This window comes from Stegostoma tigrinum, chromosome 17 (assembly GCF_030684315.1).
Source record: "Stegostoma tigrinum isolate sSteTig4 chromosome 17, sSteTig4.hap1, whole genome shotgun sequence".
NCBI lineage: Eukaryota > Metazoa > Chordata > Chondrichthyes > Orectolobiformes > Stegostomatidae > Stegostoma > Stegostoma tigrinum.
In genome coordinates, this window is record NC_081370.1 from 59,635,717 (window position 1) to 59,654,691 (window position 18,975).

The following is an 18,975-nucleotide window of genomic DNA, read 5'->3' on the forward strand; positions in this document are numbered from 1 at the left end:
AAAAGCAGGGTTATTGGGGGGTGAGATGCTTTTTAGAGGGTCAGTGTTCACTCGATGGGTGAATGGCATACTTCCACATCATAGGGATTTTATGACATGTGGAAACAGTTCATTCCATTAATGTGGTCTCTAACCTCTGTCCAATATTCTCAGGTAACTTCAAGATGTGGAAGCATTAGATGCAAACACACAGTTCATCACCAAAAAGCAGGATATGTTAATACCCATCCAACAGTAAGTGTTTCTAAACAAGATGTCATGTCTTTATCAGAGATTACATCAAAATATCAGAGGACTCCACTACATTTGTATTTATACAGCTCAAGAATGAGTTTTCCAACTGCTCTGCAGTGTTTCCCATGAGTTATAGGGGCAGATGTGCAAATTCACAACTGCAAAACTATTGTTAAAAGATATAAATTTTTGACTTGCGAGTTTTCGTTTTATTCATTGACAGGACATGAATGTCTCTAGTCAGACCAGCATTTATTGTGCAGTCGGCAGTGGATGTCGACAACATTGCTGTCATCACATTTAGGCCAGACCAGGTAAGGATGGAACAACAGGTTCCTTCCTTAAAGACTATTAATGAACCAAATGGGTTCTTCCGCTAACAGTTTCATGGTCATCATTGAACTCTTAATCCCAGATTTTTATTGAACTCAAATTCCACCATCTGCCATGGCACGATTTCAACCCAAGTCCACAGAGCATTACCTGGGTTTCTGGATTAATAGTCTAGCAACAATACCACTATGCCATTGTCTCCCCTAACTATTTACTTCATTCCTGAACCTATAGGAATGCATTGTTCCAGATCAAACTACTAACTGGTCAACAGCATTCTTGCCACACAAGTTCTGGGCAATGATCTCCAACAAGACAGAATCTAAGCAATTTTCCTTTGACATTCAATATCAACATTTTAATTGAATCTCCCATCATCAGCATCATGGGATTTATCTTTGATTTGAAACTTAACAGGTCCAGACTCATCAATACTGTGCCTGCAGGAGAGGGAAGATAGAATACACACTATGATTGGCTTATCACCTAAATAAGGAAAGTATTTCCCCACTTCCTACAAATCACCAGTCAGAATATTTTTAAATGGAGAAAATCTGCCAAAAGCCTCAATACAAAGGCATTTGGGGTATATGTACATGAAACACAGAAAGCTAACACACAACTGCAACAGCTAATCAGAAATGCTAATGGAATATTGGCCAGCATTACAAGGAGGTTTTTGAGTACCACAGTAGGGATGTCTTACTGCAACTGAATACAGTGAGCAGTTTGGTCCCTTTATTTAAGGATAGATATCATTTCACTGGAAGCAGTTCAGAGAAGATTCCCAGGTATGAATGGATTCTCATATGAGCAAAGACTAAACAGGTTGGGATTCACTGGAATTTAGAGGAATGAGAGGCGATCTCATTGACAAATACAGGATTGTTAAGGGCTTGATATGGCAAATGCTGAGAGGATGCTTCTCCTCATGTGACAGTCTAAGAACAGAGGCAATGGTCTAGTGGTATCACTGCACTGTTAATACAAAGATCCAAGTCATGATCCCATTATGGCAGATGATGGAATTTGAACTCAATAAATATTTGGGATTAAGAGTCTAATGATGACCATGAATCCACAGTCAATTATTGGAAAAACTTGTCTGATTCACTAATGTCCTTTAGGGAAGGAAACTGCCATCCTTACTGGGTTTGGCCTACACGTGACTCCAGACCCACAGCAACGTGGCTGACTCTTAACAGCCGTCTGGGTACTTATGGATGGGCAATAAATGCTGCCTGACCAGCAATGTCCTGCTCTCATTCATGAAGAAAAAAAAGCCTCAGAATAAAGTGGTCCCAATTTAAGACTGCAATGAGGAGGAATTTCTCTTGGGGGTTGAGTCTTTGGAAGTTCTCGTCACAGAGGGCTGTGGGGCACAGTCCTCGGGTGCATTTAAGGCTGAGATAATAGATTCTTGATGAGTTACTATTTCTTATGGTGTTATGGTCCTACAGGTGTGTAATGGAATATTCCCCACTTGCCTGGATGAGTGTAGCTCCAACATTCAGGAAACCCAATACCAGCCCAGATAAAACAGCTCTGTTCTATGGCATCCAGTCAACATTCGCCAACCACCCCCAATCCAAATGGGCAACCTCTGCCAGCTAGAAGGGGCAGGGGCAGCACTGAGTGGGCACATCAGCAGGTGCAAATTCCCCTTCAAATCATGCAATACTCTGCCATGAAACTATGTCACCGTTCCCTCATTGTCACTGGGTCAAATTTCTCGAACTTGCTCCCTAACAGCACTGTGGGAGTAAATTAATCTCACAGACTCCAGTGGTTCATGACCACCTTCTCAAAGTCAGTTACAGTTCAGCATAAGTGCTTACAGCATTGATGATAAATAAATCTCACAAATAAATGGATTAGTAAGTATTCCACAGCAATGCTAAAAGTAGAATCACAACTGGCAGAGTTTGATGAAGCTCTGTATAAAGGCTTGCACACTAAACCAATAAAATATTCACAAAATCTTGAATGCATAATATGTTGCACTCCTCCGCCTCATTGTTTCTTGCCAAGCCCCATTAAAAAAAACTGTTCAAAATTTCTGTTCTTAAATGCAAAACACAGATTCTACGTTAACTTTGAGGTACATATACTGAATATAAGCTGAAGTGCTCTGTGCGTGCAAAACAAGACAGGCTTGTTCTAGCCTCCAGCTCCAGTTAAATACAAGATTAGTGCCACATATTCATTTATTTTAATAACATATTAAGTAGGGCATACAACCTCTACAGCCTGCTTCACTGTTCGATAAGCTCATGATCAAACAGATCTTGAACATAAATCCACCATCCATCCTGTGCTCTATATAATGCGATGCTGGAAAAAACGTGAACCATTTTCTGCATCTTGGGTATGTCCTTTCAATGAAGGTCAACACAAATGACAAAATTCCTCATTGCCTCCAATGTGGAGATTAGCCTTTGGGAAACTGAGAAAAAAGATTGTGTATTTGTGGACCACGTTCTGAAACCTGAGGCTAAGGTGGGTCATGGTTGACTGGGCAGCAGTGATCCACACAGTCCTGTGTGTTACAGAGACTGAAGCAACCTACAACAGGAGCCTCAAAACACTGGAGAAGACCCAACATCTGCTTTCTCACAGTCCTCCAAATCCAAGAAAGGAAGCCCAATAGCAGCATCCACTGCCAAGCATTGAGGTGTTAATCAATCAAATGAGGCTTTTTGTTGGAATACCTGACACCAGAGCACCAGAGTAACTATTGTAATTGGAATGCAGTTGTGGCAGATAACTCACAGAACAGTAGTCTTCAGGGATGTCATCATAGCATCCCTGAGGAGATCAACAATGGATCATTCATTATTACATGCAGATCTTCAGGCTGAAGGAAGCAAAGCGTATGGATAGAAAACGGGCACAGAGGACTGTGTTGGATGGTCAGCCATGATCATATTGAAAGGTGGAGGAGACTCGAAGGGCCTATTGCCCCCCCACCCACCCCACCCAAGAGGCTGCCTAAGAGGAAATATTTTTAAAAATTCGAAGCATTGGTTAGCCTGAGCCCTTAATATATCTAATGACTCAGTCTGCACAGTTCTCTGGAGTAGAGAATTCCAGGGATTTTTGTTTTACTTGTTCATGGGATGTAAACATCATTAGTAAATCCAACATTTAATGTCCAAGGGCCTACTCCTGCTCTTATTTACTATGTTTACTGCACACATGTGGGACTCCTGGTTTGTGACCAATCAAAGTGGAGAAGGCTCATTCGGGAAGTGAGCATGTTCAGAGATTTCACCAGGAAAATACTGAGGTGAAGTCCATGCAGGTAATTTAAGAGCATGCTATCACATTCCTGCTATGTGTCTTGTAGATGGCAGACAGGTTTTGGGAAGTTAGGAAGCAAGCAGAATTCACAGCATCCGATTGAATCCTTTAGCCACTGCATGGCTAATCCAGTTCAATTTCTGGTCAACGATGCCCCCAGGATGCTGATGGTGGGGGATTCAGTGATGGTAAAGTCAGGTGTAGATGGTTAGATTCTCTATTGTTTGGAGATGGGTACTGCATGGCATCAAAGTTCCTTGCTGCATATCTCGGGGAGAACACAAACCTCCCAATGACTCATCTCCCTGGCCCTCCAAACATGACACCAGCTGCTCCACATGTGGCAGAGGTTGAAGATCATACATTGGACTTTCGAGCCTTCCCATCAAACATATAGAAACATAAAAGATAAGAGCATGACTATGTCATTTGACTCCTCCAGGTTACTCCACCACTCAATGTGATTATGGCTGCAAGAACATCCTTCTTCAGATAAGGAGACCAAAACTGCACACAATATTCCAGATGTGGCCTCATCAATGCTCGCATAATTGTAGCAAGACATTCTTGTTCCTATATTTATTCTTCTTGCTATGAAACTATCAAACTGCAGTAGAAGTGAGTCATTTTTAATCTATTCACCCCCCCCCACCCCACCCAAGAGGCTGCCTAAGAGGAAATATTTTTAAAAATTCGAAGCATTGGTTAACCTGAGCCCTTAATATATCTGAGATAATAGGAACTGCAGATGCTGGAGAATCCAAGATAATAAAATGTGAGGCTGGATGAGCACAGCAGGCCCAGCAGCATCTCAGGAGCACAAAAGCTGACGTTTCGGGCCTAGACCCTTCATCAGAGGGTCTAGGCCCGAAACATCAGCTTTTGTGCTCCTGAGATGCTGCTTGGCCTGCTGTGTTCATCCAGCCTCACATTTTATTACCCTTAATATATCTAATGACTCAGTCTGCACAGTTCTCTGGAGTAGAGAATTCCAGGGATTTTTGTTTTACTTGTTCATGGGATGTAAACATCATTAGTAAATCCAACATTTAATGTCCAAGAACAAACGTCCTTGGAAAGGTGGTGCTGTAGGGTCATTTTCACCGACAGCAGATGTCAGGCACTCACAGTGTGGAGTGAGGTCCAGGCTTTTGACCCAGCAATGCTGAAAAAACAGTCAGAAAGTTCCATATCAGGGTAGTGAATGAATTGCAGGGAAATTTGCAAGTGATAATGCCCACTCCCCATGTCTGCCTCTCTTGATGACATGTATTGACGAATTGCAAGGTGTCGCTGAAGGAGTCTTGGCAAATGAATGCGGAGCATCTTGTAGGTTATATATATTGCAGCCACAGTGCATCAGTGGTGGAGGCAGTGGAGATAGGGAATATGTTAATATTGTGCCAAACAAACAGCCTGCTCTGTCAATGGTATTAAACTTAAGTTTTATTGGAGCTGTAACCATGCAGGTAATTTAAGAGCATGCTATCACATTCCTGCTATGTGTCTTGTAGATGGCAGACAGGTTTTAGGAACAGAGATAATGGGAACTGCAGATGCTGGAGAATCCAAGATAATAAAGTGTGGAGCTGGGTGAACACAGCAGGCCAAGCAGCATCTCAGGAGCACAAAAGCTGGGCCTAGACCCTTCATCGGAGAGGGGGATGGGGAAAGGGTTCTGAAATAAATAGGGAGAGAGGGGAGGCGGACCGAAGATGGATAGAGGAGAAGATAGGTGGAGAGGAGAGTATAGGTGGGGAGGTGGGGAGGGGATAGGTCAGTCCGGGGATGACTGACAGGTCAACGAGGCGGGATGAGGTTGGTAGGTGGGAGATGGAGGTGCGGCTTGAGGTGGGAGGAGGGCATAGGTGAGAGGAAGAACAGGTTAGGGAGGCGGGGATGTGCTGGGCTGGTTTTGTGATGCAGTGGGGGAGGGGGAGATTTTGAAGTTTGTGAAGTCCACATTGATACCATTGGGCTGCAGGGTTCCCAAGCGGAATATGAGTTGCTGTTCCTGCAACCTTCGGGTGGCATCATTGTGGCACTGCAGGAGGCCCATGATGGACATGTCGTCTGAGGAATGGGAGAAGGAGTTAAAATGGTTTGCGACTCGGAGGTGCAGTTGTTTATTGCAAACCGAGCGGGGGTGTTCTGTAAAGCCGTCCCCAAGCCTCCGCTTAGTTTCCCCAATGTAGAGGGAGCCACACCGGGTACAATGGATACAATATATCACATTGGCAGATGTGCAGGTGAACATCTGCTTGATGTGGAAAGTCATCTTGGGGCCTGGGATGGGGGTGAGGGAGGAGGTGTGGGGGCAAGTGTATTACTTCCTGCGGTTGCAGTGGAAGCTGCCGGGTGTGGTGGGGTTGGAGGGGAGTGTGGAGTGGACAAGGGAGTCATAGAGAGAGTGGTCTCTCCGCAAGGCAGACAAAGGTGGGGATGGAAAAATGTCTTGGGTGGTGGGGTCGGATTGGAGATGGCGGAAATGTCGGAGGATGATGCGCTGTATCCGGAGATTGGTGGGGTGGTATGTGAGGACAAGGGGGATTCTCTTTGGGCGGTTATGGCGGGGGCGGGGTGTGTGGGATGTGCCGCGGGAAATGTAGGAGACGCGGTCAAGGGCGTTCTTGACCACTGTGGGGGGGAAGTTGCGGTCCTTGAAGAACGCCGACATCTGGGATGTGCGGGAGTGGAATGCCTCATCCTGGGAGCAGATACGGCGGAGGCGAAGGAATTGGGAATAGGAGATGGAATTTTTGCAGGCACGTGGGTGGGAGGAGGTGTATTCTAGGTAGCTATGGGAGTCGGTGGGCTTGAAGTGGGCATTGGTTTCTAGTTGGTTGCCTGAGATGGAGACTGAGAGGTCCAGGAAGGTGAGGGATGTGCTGGAGATGGCCCAGGTGAACTTGAGGTTGGGGTGGAAGGTGTTGGTGAAGTGGATGAACTGTTCGAGCTCCTCTTGGGAGCAAAAGGCGGCACCGATACAGTCATCAATGTACCGGAGGAAGAGGTGGGGTTTGGGGCCTGTGTAGGTGCGGAAGAGGGACTGTTCTACGTAACCTACAAAGAGGCAGGCATAGCTCGGGCCCATGTGGGTACCCATGGGCACCCCCTTTGTCTGTAGGAAGTGGGAGGAATCAAAAGAGAAGTTGGGAAGCAAGCAAAATTCACAGTGTCCGATCTAATCCTTCAGCCACTGCATGGCTAATCCAGTTCAATTTCTGGTCAATGATACCCCGAAGATGCTGATGGTGGGGGATTCAGTGATGGTAAAGTCAGGTGTAGATGGTTAGATTCTCTATTGTTGGAGATGGGTACTGCATGGCATCAAAGTTCCTTGCTGCATATCAACATAAACATGCTCTTACTTTTTGCAGACATGGCCTGCTTCAGTGTCTAAGAAGTCAAAACTGGGACAGAACACAGTGCAGTCAATGAACATCTCTGCTTCTGACCTTATTGAAGATCATTGATGAAGCAACAAGGCTTCAATCTGAGGAACTCTTACACTGATGTTCTGGAGCTGTGATGAATAACTCCAGGAAGCACTATCACCTTCTCCATGTGCGGTATGACTCCAACAAGTGAAGATTCTTCCCCACTATTCCCACTGAACAATTTTGCTCAGGCTCCCTGATGCCATATTTAGTCAAGTACAATTTTGATGTCAAAAGCAACCAATTTCACTTGCTCTGTCTGAAACAAGACTGTAAGAAAATCAGGAGATGGTTGGTCCTGGTGATGCTTCGATCCTTACCCAGGTGAAATTCCTCCTCATTTCAGTCTTAACTGATCAGGCACTTATCCTAGAATTATATCCTCTGGGTTCAGAGACCCCCCCTGACCGCCCCCACCCCCCCACCACAGGAAACCTCATCTCAGCATCAAGCTTGTCGATCTACACTATCAAATTTTCACATGTTTGAATGGGATCACCTCTCGTTCTTTTGAACTCCAAACAGGGTCGACCCGAACTGCTCAATCACTCCTCAAAAGACAACTCCTTCATCCCCAGAATCAAACTTACGAACTGCCTTCAATACAGGTACACCCTTCTATAGATAAAGTGGCACAAACTGTGTACAGTACACTAAATATGATCTTATCAATAGCTTGGACATTAAAATCAAGACTTTTCAAACTCAATGTCACAACTTCCTTGGAATAAAAACCAACATTCCATTTACGCCTCATATTTCATGCACCAGGATACCCAGAACCTCTATGCCTTGGCATTCTGTGGCCTCTGTCCACTTAAACAATATCTTCTTTTTGTATTCTTCTGAACAGAATGGATAGCCTTACAAAATCCAAATTAGTACTCCATCTGCAGTAGCTACATCACTTAGTCAACCAATCCCTTTGAGTTGTTTTCCTAGGCCATTGATGTTAGGCTAAGAGAAAGAATGGGCTGAGGAAGTGGGAGGGAGTCATGTTGGGTCCACTCCCTGCAGTGTTGGTGTCACCTTTGGAAATTTCCAGGAACTGCCTGGCACATGCTGAACACTGGCAGACTTGAACTGAAACTGATTTATGAGGAAGGATCACCGGACTTGAAACATTAACTCTAACTTCTGTACCCATGGGCGTTGCCAGGCCTGCTGAGTTTCTCCAGCACTTCATGTTTTTGAGTCGATCTTTATACTTGAGGTTCCAATAAGGCGTGAGTTCACAGCATCATCAGCCAAATGTTGTATTTGGAGAGCTGTCTGCCACCAAACAGACATGCTGTGTGTCCTTTGTATGTCAGGAATAGGGTGCGGATGTTGGGGGTGGCCATCAAAATCAGAAGCACCATCCCCAAAACAAAGAAACAAACAAAGAACCAAAGAAACCTACAGCACAGGAACAGGCCCTTCGGCCCTCCGAGCCTGCACCGATCAAGATCCTCTGTCTAACCTGTCATCTATTTTCTAACAGTCTGTGTCCATTTGCTCCCTGCCCATCCATGTACTTGTCCAAATATATCTTAAAAGACACTAACGTGTCTGCGTCTACCACCTCCGCTGGCAACGCGTTCCGGGCACCCACCACCCTCTGTGTAAAGAACTTTCCACGCGTATCTCCCTTAAACTTTCCTCCTCTCACTTTGAACTCATGACCCCTAGTAATTGAGTCCCCCACTCTGGGAAAAAGCTTCTTGCTATCCACCCTGTCTATACCCCTCATGATTTTGTAGGCCTCAATCAGGTCCCCCCTCAATCTCCGTCTTTCTAATGAAAATAATCCTAATCTACTCAACCTCTCTTCATAGCTAGCACCCTCCATACCAGGCAACATCCTGGTGAACCTCCTCTGCACCCTCTCCAAAGCATCCACATCCTTTTGGTAATGTAGCGACCAGAACTGTACACAGTACTCCAAATGTGGCCGAACCAAAGTCCGATACAACTGCAACATGACCTGCCAACTCTTGTACTCAATACCCTGCCCAATGAAGGAAAGCATGCCATATGCCTTCTTGACCACCCGATTGACCTGTGTTGTCACCTTCAGGGAACAATGGACCTGAACACCCAGATCTCTCTGTTCATCAATTTGCCCTCGGACTTTTCCATTTACTGTATAGTTCGCCCTTGAATTTGATCGTCCAAAATGCATCACCTCGCATTTGCCCCGTCAGTTACTGCTGAGGGAAGCGTGCACCAACAACTCAGACGCTCACTCCACTACAGGAGCTTTGTTCATCTGAAATTTTACTTCAAATTTTTTACCCTTTCCCCCACAGCTGTTGCAAAGCCTGAAAGGTCACCTACCTGCCTGAGCAGCTCCCACCTTTCCACTGACAGTTAGAGTTGAAGGTACAGAAAGAGTCTTTTGATCCATTACGTCTATGCTGATCATGTCAGTCCCCAGTCTCATTATTCAGCACTTGGTTCATAGCATTGTATGTGATGGCACTTCATAGAATCTCTACAGTATGGAAACAGGCCATTTGGCCCAACAAGTCCACAGTGACTCTGTGAAGAGCACCCAGGCTCACCCCAATACCTTATCCCTATAACGCTGCATTTCCCATAGCTAATCCACCTAACTTACACATCCTTGGACACAGCTGGCAATTTAGCATGGCCAATCCACCCTAACCTGCATATCCTTGTACTGTGGAAGGAAACCAGAACACCTGGAGGAAACCCACACAGATATGAGGAGAATGTGCAAACTCCGCACACAGTCACCCGAGGCTGGAGTCAAACCCATGTCCCTGGTGCTGTGAGGCAGCAGTGCTAACCAGTGGGTCACAATGCCTCTTGAAGTACTCATCTAAACATCTGTGGAATCATATATCACAGGAACAGACCATTCAGTCCATCTCATCTGCATTGACCAGACATCCCAAACTGACCAAATCCTATTTGCCCTCAATTTGGCTCAAACCCTTCTTATTCATATACCCATCCAGATGCCTTTTAAGTGTTATAATTGTACCAGCCTCCACCACTTCCTCTGGCAGCTCACTCCATACATACACCACCCTCTGTGTGAGAAAGTTACCCCTCTGGTCCTGTATAATTTTTCCCCTCTCACCTTAAGCCTATGCTGTCTAGTTTTGGATGTTCACACCCAAGAAAAAAGTCCTTGGCTATTCATCCTATCCACACCCCTCATCATTTTGTAACCTCCACACAGTTACACCTCAGCCACTAATTTTCCAGGGAAAAAGCCCGAGTCTATTCAGACTCTCCCTATAACTCAAACCCACCAGTTCCAGCAACATCCTCGTAAGTCATTTCTGCACCCTCTCATGTTTAACAACATCCTTCATATAGAGAGGCAACAAGAATTGAATGAAATATTTCAAAACTGGCCTCGCTAATGTCCTGTATAGCTACAACATGACATTTCAACTCCTATACTCAATGCTCTGACCCATGAATGCAAGCGTGCCGAACGCCTTCTTCACTATCCTATCTACCTGTGACTCCACTTTCAAGGAAATATGCACCTGCACACCTATGTCTCTTGTTCAGCAACATTCCCCAAGGCCCTCCCATTAAGTATTTAAGCTCTGACCCGATTTGCTTTACTAAAATATAACACTTCACACTTATCTAAATTGAATTCCACCTGCCACTCTCCAACCCATTGGCCCATCTGATCAAAGTCCTATTGTACTCAGATATGATCGTCTTCACTGTCCACTACACCATCTATTTTGGTGTCATTTGCAAACTTACCAACCACCCCCCCTACTATATTTTCATCCAAATCATTTATATAAACAACAGAAAGCAGTGGACCCAGCACTGATCCTTGTGGCACGCCACTGGGTACAGTCCTCCAGTTTGACTAACCCTCGACTACCAACCTCTGTTTCCTACCTTCAAACTAACTTTGTATCGAATTGGCTAACTCCCCTGAATACCATGTGATCTAACCTTACCAAACACTCTACCATGTGCAACCATGTTAAATGCTTTGCTGAAGTCCATACAGACAAAGTCTACCACTCTGCATTCATCAGTCTTCCTTGTCACCTCTTCGAAAAACTCAATCAAGTTATTGAGACACAACTTCCCAAAGGCATAAAGTCATTGGGACTATTCCTAATCAGTCCTTGCCTTTCCAAATGCATATAAATCCTGTCCCTCAGAATTCCTTCCAACAACTTACTCACCATTGACGTCAGGCTCACCAGTCTGTAGTCCCTGGCTTTTCCTTACAGCTTTTCTTAAATAATTATATCATATTAGCCAATGTCCTCATTCTTGATTTATTTATTAAATATTGTTATGGTTCCTGCCTCAACCAATGGAGTCATATACTAGCCACCCTCTGGATCAGGAATTCTTCCCTAAATCTCCATTAAACGTACTGCCACGTATCTTAAAACTATGTCTCCTGGTTGTTAATCCCTTGACAGGGATTTTCCCCTTAAGGGGAAATGTTCCTCCGTGTCCAGATATTTTTGAATCAACATGTTTGGATAAGTCAGGCACATCTCTTGAACAGGTGGCACTTGTACCCAGAGGTAACTTCTAAGATCAGAAATCAGTTGTCTTTGCCCCTCACAATTTTGTACACCACAATCAGATCCTCCACTAGGCCTCTCTTCTCTAAGGAAGCCAACATTAGGCTTTGGAGTCTCTCTTTGTATCTCAATTGCTCCATCCCAGGCAACATCCTGGTGAATCTCCTCTGCACCCTTTCCAGTGCAATCACATTCTTCACATAGTAGTCTGTGGCCCAAGCTAATGTCCTACGCTGTGCAATCAAAGTCTGCCTGCTCTTGTATTCAGTGACTCAACTATCAAAAGCAAAATAGCCCACACGTCTTCTAAACCACTTTATTCATCTGTCTTATTGCCTTCAAGGATCTGCAGACTTGCAAAACAAGGCCCCTCTGATATTCTATACTTCCTAGGTCCCCACCAATTATTGTCTACTCCCTTCCCTTGTTAATCTGCCCAACCTCCACATTTGAAAAAGCATGGCCTAATTAGGGACAGTCAGCCTGGCTTTGTGCAGGGCAGGTCACGTCTTCCTAACTTGATTAAATGTTTCGAGGAGGTGACAAAGGTGATTGATGAAGGTAAAGCAGTGGATGTTGTCTAAGTGGATCTTAGTAAGGCTTTCGACAAGGTCCCTCATGGTAGGCTCATCCAGAAGATTAAGGTGCACGGGATCCATTGTGACTTGGCCATGTGGATTCAATATTGGCTTGCCCAGAGAAGGCAGTGAGTAGTGGTGGAGAATTGTTTTTCAGGCTGGAGGTCTGTGAATAATGGTGTCTCACAGGGATCCGTACTGGGATCTCTGCTGTTTGTGATTATATATAAAGAGTTTGGATGAAAATGCAAATGGGTGGGTCAGTAAGTTTGCAGATGATACAAAGATTGGTGGAGTTGCAGCGAGTGCAGAAGGTTGTCAAAGGTATAGTCAGATATAGAGCAGTTGCTGATACGGGTGGAGAAACAGCAGGTGGAATTTAATCTTGCTGAGTGTGAGGTGCTGCACTTTGGAAGATCAAATGTTAAGGAAAAATACACAGTTAATGTCAGGACCCTGAACAGCACTGATGTGAAGAAGGATCTTAGGGTTCAGGTCCATAGCTCACTGAAAGTGGCCACCCAAGCAGATAGGATGGTAAGGTGGTGTGCAGCATGCTTGCCTTTAGTGGTCAGGAAATTGAGGGCAAGCAACACGATGTGATGTTGCAGTTTTGTAAGAAGTTGGTTAGGCCACACATAAGAGTACTGTGTTCATTTTTTTTAATATAATGCCTACAGGGTATAAACAGGGTGTTCGGACCAACAAGTCCACACTGACCCTCAGAACATCCCACCAAGACCAATCCCCCTGTAACACACATAATCTACACATCCCTGAACACTACGGGCAATTTAGCATGGCCAATCCACCTAACCTGCACATCCTTAGACTGTGGGAGGAAGCCGGAGCACCCGGAGGAAACCCATGCAGACACGGGGAGAATGTGCAAATTCCATTCAGGCTGTCACCCGAGGGTGGAATTGAACCCAGGACCCTGGCACTGTGAGGCAGCAGTGCTAACCACTGAGCCACCGTGCCACCCCAAATTCTGGCTGCCACATTACAGGAAGGATGTGGAGGCTTTGGAGAGGGTGCAGAAGAGATTTACCTGGATGCTGCCTGGACCAGAGGGTATGAACTATAAGGAGAGGCTAGAAAAACTCCGGTCGGTTTCTGTGGGGCCATGGAGGCTGAGGGGAGACTTGTCAGAAGTCTGTAAAATTTGAGATGCATAGATAGGGTTGACAGTCAGAATCTTTTTCCCAGAGTTGAAATGTCTCATACTAGGGGCCATGGATTTAAGGTGAGAGGGAGAAAGTTCAAAATGGGATGTGAGGGGCAAGTATTTTATACAGGAAGTGGGAGGAGTGTGGAACCTGCTGCCAGGGGTGGTGGCGGAGGCAGATCAGACAGGGGCGTCAAAGACACGTTCAGATAAACACATGAATATGCAAGGAATGGAGAGATATGAACCAAGGGCAGGGAGAAGAGATTAGTTTAATTCGGCATCATGTTTGGCACAACATCGCAGCCTGAAGGGTCCTCTGTTATGATGTACAGTTCTACATTCGGTGTTTCATGTTCTCACACTTCTCAAGATTAAATCCATTTGCCATTGTTCTCCTCAGCTGATCAGGCCATCTGTGTCGTCCTGTAGCTTGAGGCTTTCCACATCACATTTTACCACTCCACCAATTTTCATGCAATCTGTGATCAAACATTTTACATTCATGTCTAGATCATTAATAGACAAAGCAAACAGCAAAAGCCCCTGCACCTAGCCCTGTGGTGCACCATTAAAAACAGGCTTCCAGTTACAAAAGCAATCTTCAACCATCACCCTCTCCTTCTTGCCACTAAGTTAATTTTGCTCCAAATTTCCCTGTCTTCTGCCTTCTTGACCAGTTTCCTATGTGACTCTTTATCACTGATGGTCATGTAGATTATATCAACTATACTACCCTCATCTAGACACCTGGTCCTTTCCTTTATAAGCTGTCAAACAAGGTCTTCCTGTGACAAAGCCTTGCTGACTATCCTCAATTAATCTTTGACTCTCGAAGTGAAAATTAATTCAGTCCCTCAGAATTTTTTCCACTAGTTTCTCTCCCACAGATGTTAGATACACTGTCCTATAAGTTTCCTGGCATATTCCTACCACCTTTCTTGAATAATAGTATCACATTAGCTTTCTTCCAGTCCTCTGGCATGTTTCCAGAGGAGGGGCCAGAGAGGATTTGAAAATAATGTCAGATCCTCTACAATCTCCTCCCTTGACTCCCACAGCAGCCTGGGATACATCTCATCTGAGCCTGGGGATTTATCCAATCTTCAGCTGCTAAAACCGTGAATACGTCTTTTTGTTCACATTAGTACTGCTAAGTGACTTGAGCGCAGTTGGCAGAATCAGGAACCCACTCACTCTCTGCAATGGACACTGTCGGGGAAAGCAAACCAGGGGGACACTTCCAGCAATGTCATTCTACCCGACTCATTCAGGACAAGAGTAAGCCCAGGATCCTATGTGCTCCTGAGGCCTCCATCCCAAAGCCCAAAGGAAAATTCAGCCCATCTTTCCTATAGCTTGCATTCCAACTTAACTTTAAATTGTCATCAAATTTAACTCTAAAACACTTAGCCCCTTCAACTAATTCACTGACAATAGTTTGTAAAGAAATGAGGCCTCAGCACTGATCCTTTTGGCACTTTCCTGGTTTCAGTGAGCAAATTTGAAAATGACACATTTATCCTAACATTTGCTTTCTGTTTGTTAGCCAACACTATAACCGTGATAATATATTACATACACCAGTATCTAAGTCAATAAAGATGACAGCAACAGTTTTAAAGGTGTTTCAGTATAAACTAGAGCATACCAATACAACCATTCCATATACCACTGAATGTTAACAATGTCATCCTCCTGAACTGTAATGTCAATGACCTTCACTAACATGAGGACCATAGACAGAAGCCTTTTCTGTCTAACAGCGGAATGGAGTTGCTGAAGTTCCAATAGGCAACACACAAACTGAGGCACTGTAACTATGCACATTGCATAAAATAGTCACATACACGGGATGGCAAATTGCCTAAACCACCTCGTAACGAGTACAGCGATGATTTGCATTGCCAAAATGTACAGCGTGAAGCTGCTGCCTATCAAACAGAAGACATGGTTATTACAGCTGGATATCTATCACAGAACCACAAGACTACAGAGAAATTACAGCACAGAAACTAGCCATTCATCCCAACCAATCCAGGACCTGGTTTATGCCCAAGCTATTTCAATATCTCTTTATTCTTCACTTCTCAGACCACCTACTTGCTTGTGACTGTTGATGATCTTCATTTCTGTTGCAGTCTGGAAGTATGTTCCACAGCCCCCTTTTAAATGTATTTGCCGCTCTGTCGCATAAGTCATAAAGCCAGAAGATGTAGGAATGGAAGCAGGCCATTCAGCCCATCAGCTCTGCTCCACAATTCACTGAAATCACGGCTGATCTGAAAATCCTCAACTCCACTTTCAAAGCCTTTATATTTCTTACAGTTAATCTTGTACCTATATTTTCTAAAGCCTCTGAGCTACCTATAATATTGAAACATAATTCATTTCTTCATTAACGTGTTCAAATCCTCAACTGCCCTGGTCAAATCAGCAAACTGTCAGTTTTTTGCAAGTCTTTTGTCACATTCTTTACATCCTTGTAGGTAAACCCCTGACGCTACTCATGGTCTCATCCATTTGTGGGGTCATTTTAATTATGTTTTATGATCCCCTAATCCCACCCCCCTGACCTGAAAACTATCCCAATTCAATAATGTGATACTGGCACATTTCATTTTCTCATATTGAGTTCCCCTGTACCCCACTCGCCATCTCTCTTTCCAACTCCTCCCAGCCTGGAGTTTGCTTTCCTCAGTTATAATTTAATGAGCCCAGCTGACCAATTTGCCAAGGCAAATGTTTTGATGCTTTTTCATCAAACAACACGTGGCTCTCAAATATGATTCTGAGTTACAATTGAGAATACAGATCTCAAATAAAGAAACAGTCTTACTGCCATAAATGGTGACCATACAGCAATTTACACCTTCACTCATCACAGGAATGCACACAAAAAAAGCAAAAACACTCAGTCTTTTTATAAATTGTAATACAATATTTGATGGGTCAACAGACATAAAAGCTTCATTTTCTTTTCCATATCTTCCAACATTCTCCCAATTTTCCCTGCCCAAAATTGGTAATGCTGCATTATAACAAATGGAAGCTTAGAGTAATCTCAGCCTTTAGCTGGTTACTATTCCGAGGAGCAATTGAAACATTACCTAATTTAGCTTTCTTTGAAAGGCTGCAGAAGGCTAGATGAAACTGCAGAACAAATCTGACAAGGCTTTCATTTTAGTTTACACAATTGCAGGAGATATATTGTACCTCATCTAAGCAAAAATCAAGGCACAATTATTATTTAGCCCTTACAATTTTAGTCCTGTTTACTCACTGCAATATGCTCTCATCTAATTTCATTGAAAGTCCTGTTTTTTAAGAGATGACAGGGTTAAGCTGAAGGAATTCTCAACAGTCAGCTTCTGTGCGTTGGAGGGAGCAGCGATTGTGCACTGGTAACAAGCAATTAACTTCAGAAAGCTTGTGAAGAAGGCTCGGCCACTATCTTTGCACTAATAATAATTATTCCAATATTAGTCACAGGCATAAATCCCTTCAGATTCTGGCACCAGTCCAAAACTCTACCCTACATACTGTAGCCGGATATGTCACACTGACCAGCAGTTACAGTAGAATGTGCCGTTGATCATAAAATGCAGGGCACCTGGCCAAATCAAACTGAATGCCCTGTCATTTCACATCACTCCTTGTGGCTTTGTCATTTATTTTCCCTTTATTCAGTGACAGGGCATGGGCATACTGGCAAGACCAGCAGAGAGGAGCCTTAATTCACTGGAAGGAAATGATACAAGAAGCAATGCTACAGCGCCAGTAATATAGAATCCCGGACTAATGTTCTGAGGACATAGTTCTAATCTCACCACGACCAACGGAAGCAATCTGAATTCAGCACAAACCTGGAATTAAAAGTCAAATGCTGACAATGAAACTGTTTCCAAATGTCATTTAAAACCCACTCATTTCACCATTACCTTTTAGAGAAGGAAATCTGCTGTCCTTACCCGGTCTGGCTGACATGTGACTCCAGATCCACAGCAATGTGGTTGGCTCTTAACTGTCCTCTGGCAATTAGAGATGGGCAACAAGTACTGTGTCCAGCCAGTGACACCCCCGTCCATTGAATGAAGCAATATATTGTCCTTCCAAAGTGTTCTGCAGGGACAACTCAAAAGGGAGTTAAGGGTCAACCACATTTTTTTCCCTTTATTGATTCATGAGATGAGGGCATCGCTGGCTAGGCCATATTTACTGTCCATCCCTAATTGCCCAGAGGTCGGTTAAGTGTCAACCACATTGCTGTGAGCCTGGAGTCACATGTAAGCCAGGCCAGTTGAGGATGGCAGTTTCCTTCCCTAAAGGTCATTAAGTGAACCAGATGGGTTTTCCCTGACAATCAACAATGGACTCATGGCCATCATTAGATTCTTAATTCGAGTTATTTTTATTGAGTTCACATTCCACCATCTGCCACAGCAGGGTTCAAACATGGGTCCTCAGAACATTACCTAGGTCTCTGGATTAACAGTCCAGTGATAATACTACTGGGCCATCACTGCCCTGTGGGTCTGGAGTTACATGAAGGTCAGGACAGGTGAGGGATGTCAGATTACTTTCCCTGAAGAGCATTAGTGAACCACACAGGTATCTTCGTGATGACCATTGATCTGAGACTAATTCCAAATGTTAAAAGTTGAATGTAAACCACACTAACTATGATAGGATTTAAATCTGCATCCCAGAATATTGCCCCGTGACATTCCCAACATACCAACGCTTCCCTGAAATGATTAGCGAGAATAGGAATATTCCGCGGCTTGATAATCTCTTGCACATTTCCTCTTTTGCTAAACGCTACAATATGAATTGTTTTAAACCAGAGAGTCATGAACTGAAAGAGAATCACAGTTTTGTTTTTTTTTCTGACCTGGGTGTCAAAGCTATTTTCTGCCGTGTTGCTCTTGCCGAGTAGCAGCTTCTCCCCTTCACTGTCCAACACATGCGATGATTTGAGTGGGATCAGGCTCGAGTACATGGGCCTGGTCACTTCCACCTTGCTGCCCAGCTTCAGGTAACCAGACTGCTGCACAGCCCTGGCGCTGACATTTGGGATGGGGCTAGCAGTATGGACCGGCTTGGGCAGTCCCGACTTCATTTTCGAGGCCACGAGAATTGCTGGCATTTTTTGTGCCCCCCCCCCCCCCACTCTTCGATACGTCCTTCGCCTGCGAGCTCGCCGCAGTCGCCCCAGGGGAGTAGGAGTTAAGGTGCCTGGGAAACAGCAGCCTCCCGTACTGGAACCGGCTCTCTCTACAGTGTTCCGCCAAGGTGGGGTACTTCCTACCGTGTCACTTTCTGTTCCTCTGATTCAACCTGCTTCATGCCTCCCCCTCGCAGAAAGGGGACTTTTTTTGGCA

General features: G+C 44.5%; 1 protein-coding gene across 4 annotated transcripts in view; it reads right to left on the minus strand.

Annotated features, from left to right (window-relative positions):
• The window catches only part of nav2a (neuron navigator 2a), a 566,581-nt gene extending 547,841 nt beyond the window's left edge, over positions 1–18,740 (minus strand). For all 4 annotated transcript variants that reach the window (XM_059652190.1, XM_059652189.1, XM_059652188.1 and 1 more), the window contains exon 1: positions 18,486–18,740. In XM_059652190.1, coding sequence (XP_059508173.1) covers positions 18,486–18,740 — 255 coding nt within the window. The remainder of the gene's footprint in view (positions 1–18,485) is intronic.
• Between the last annotated feature and the right edge of the window lie 235 nt (positions 18,741–18,975).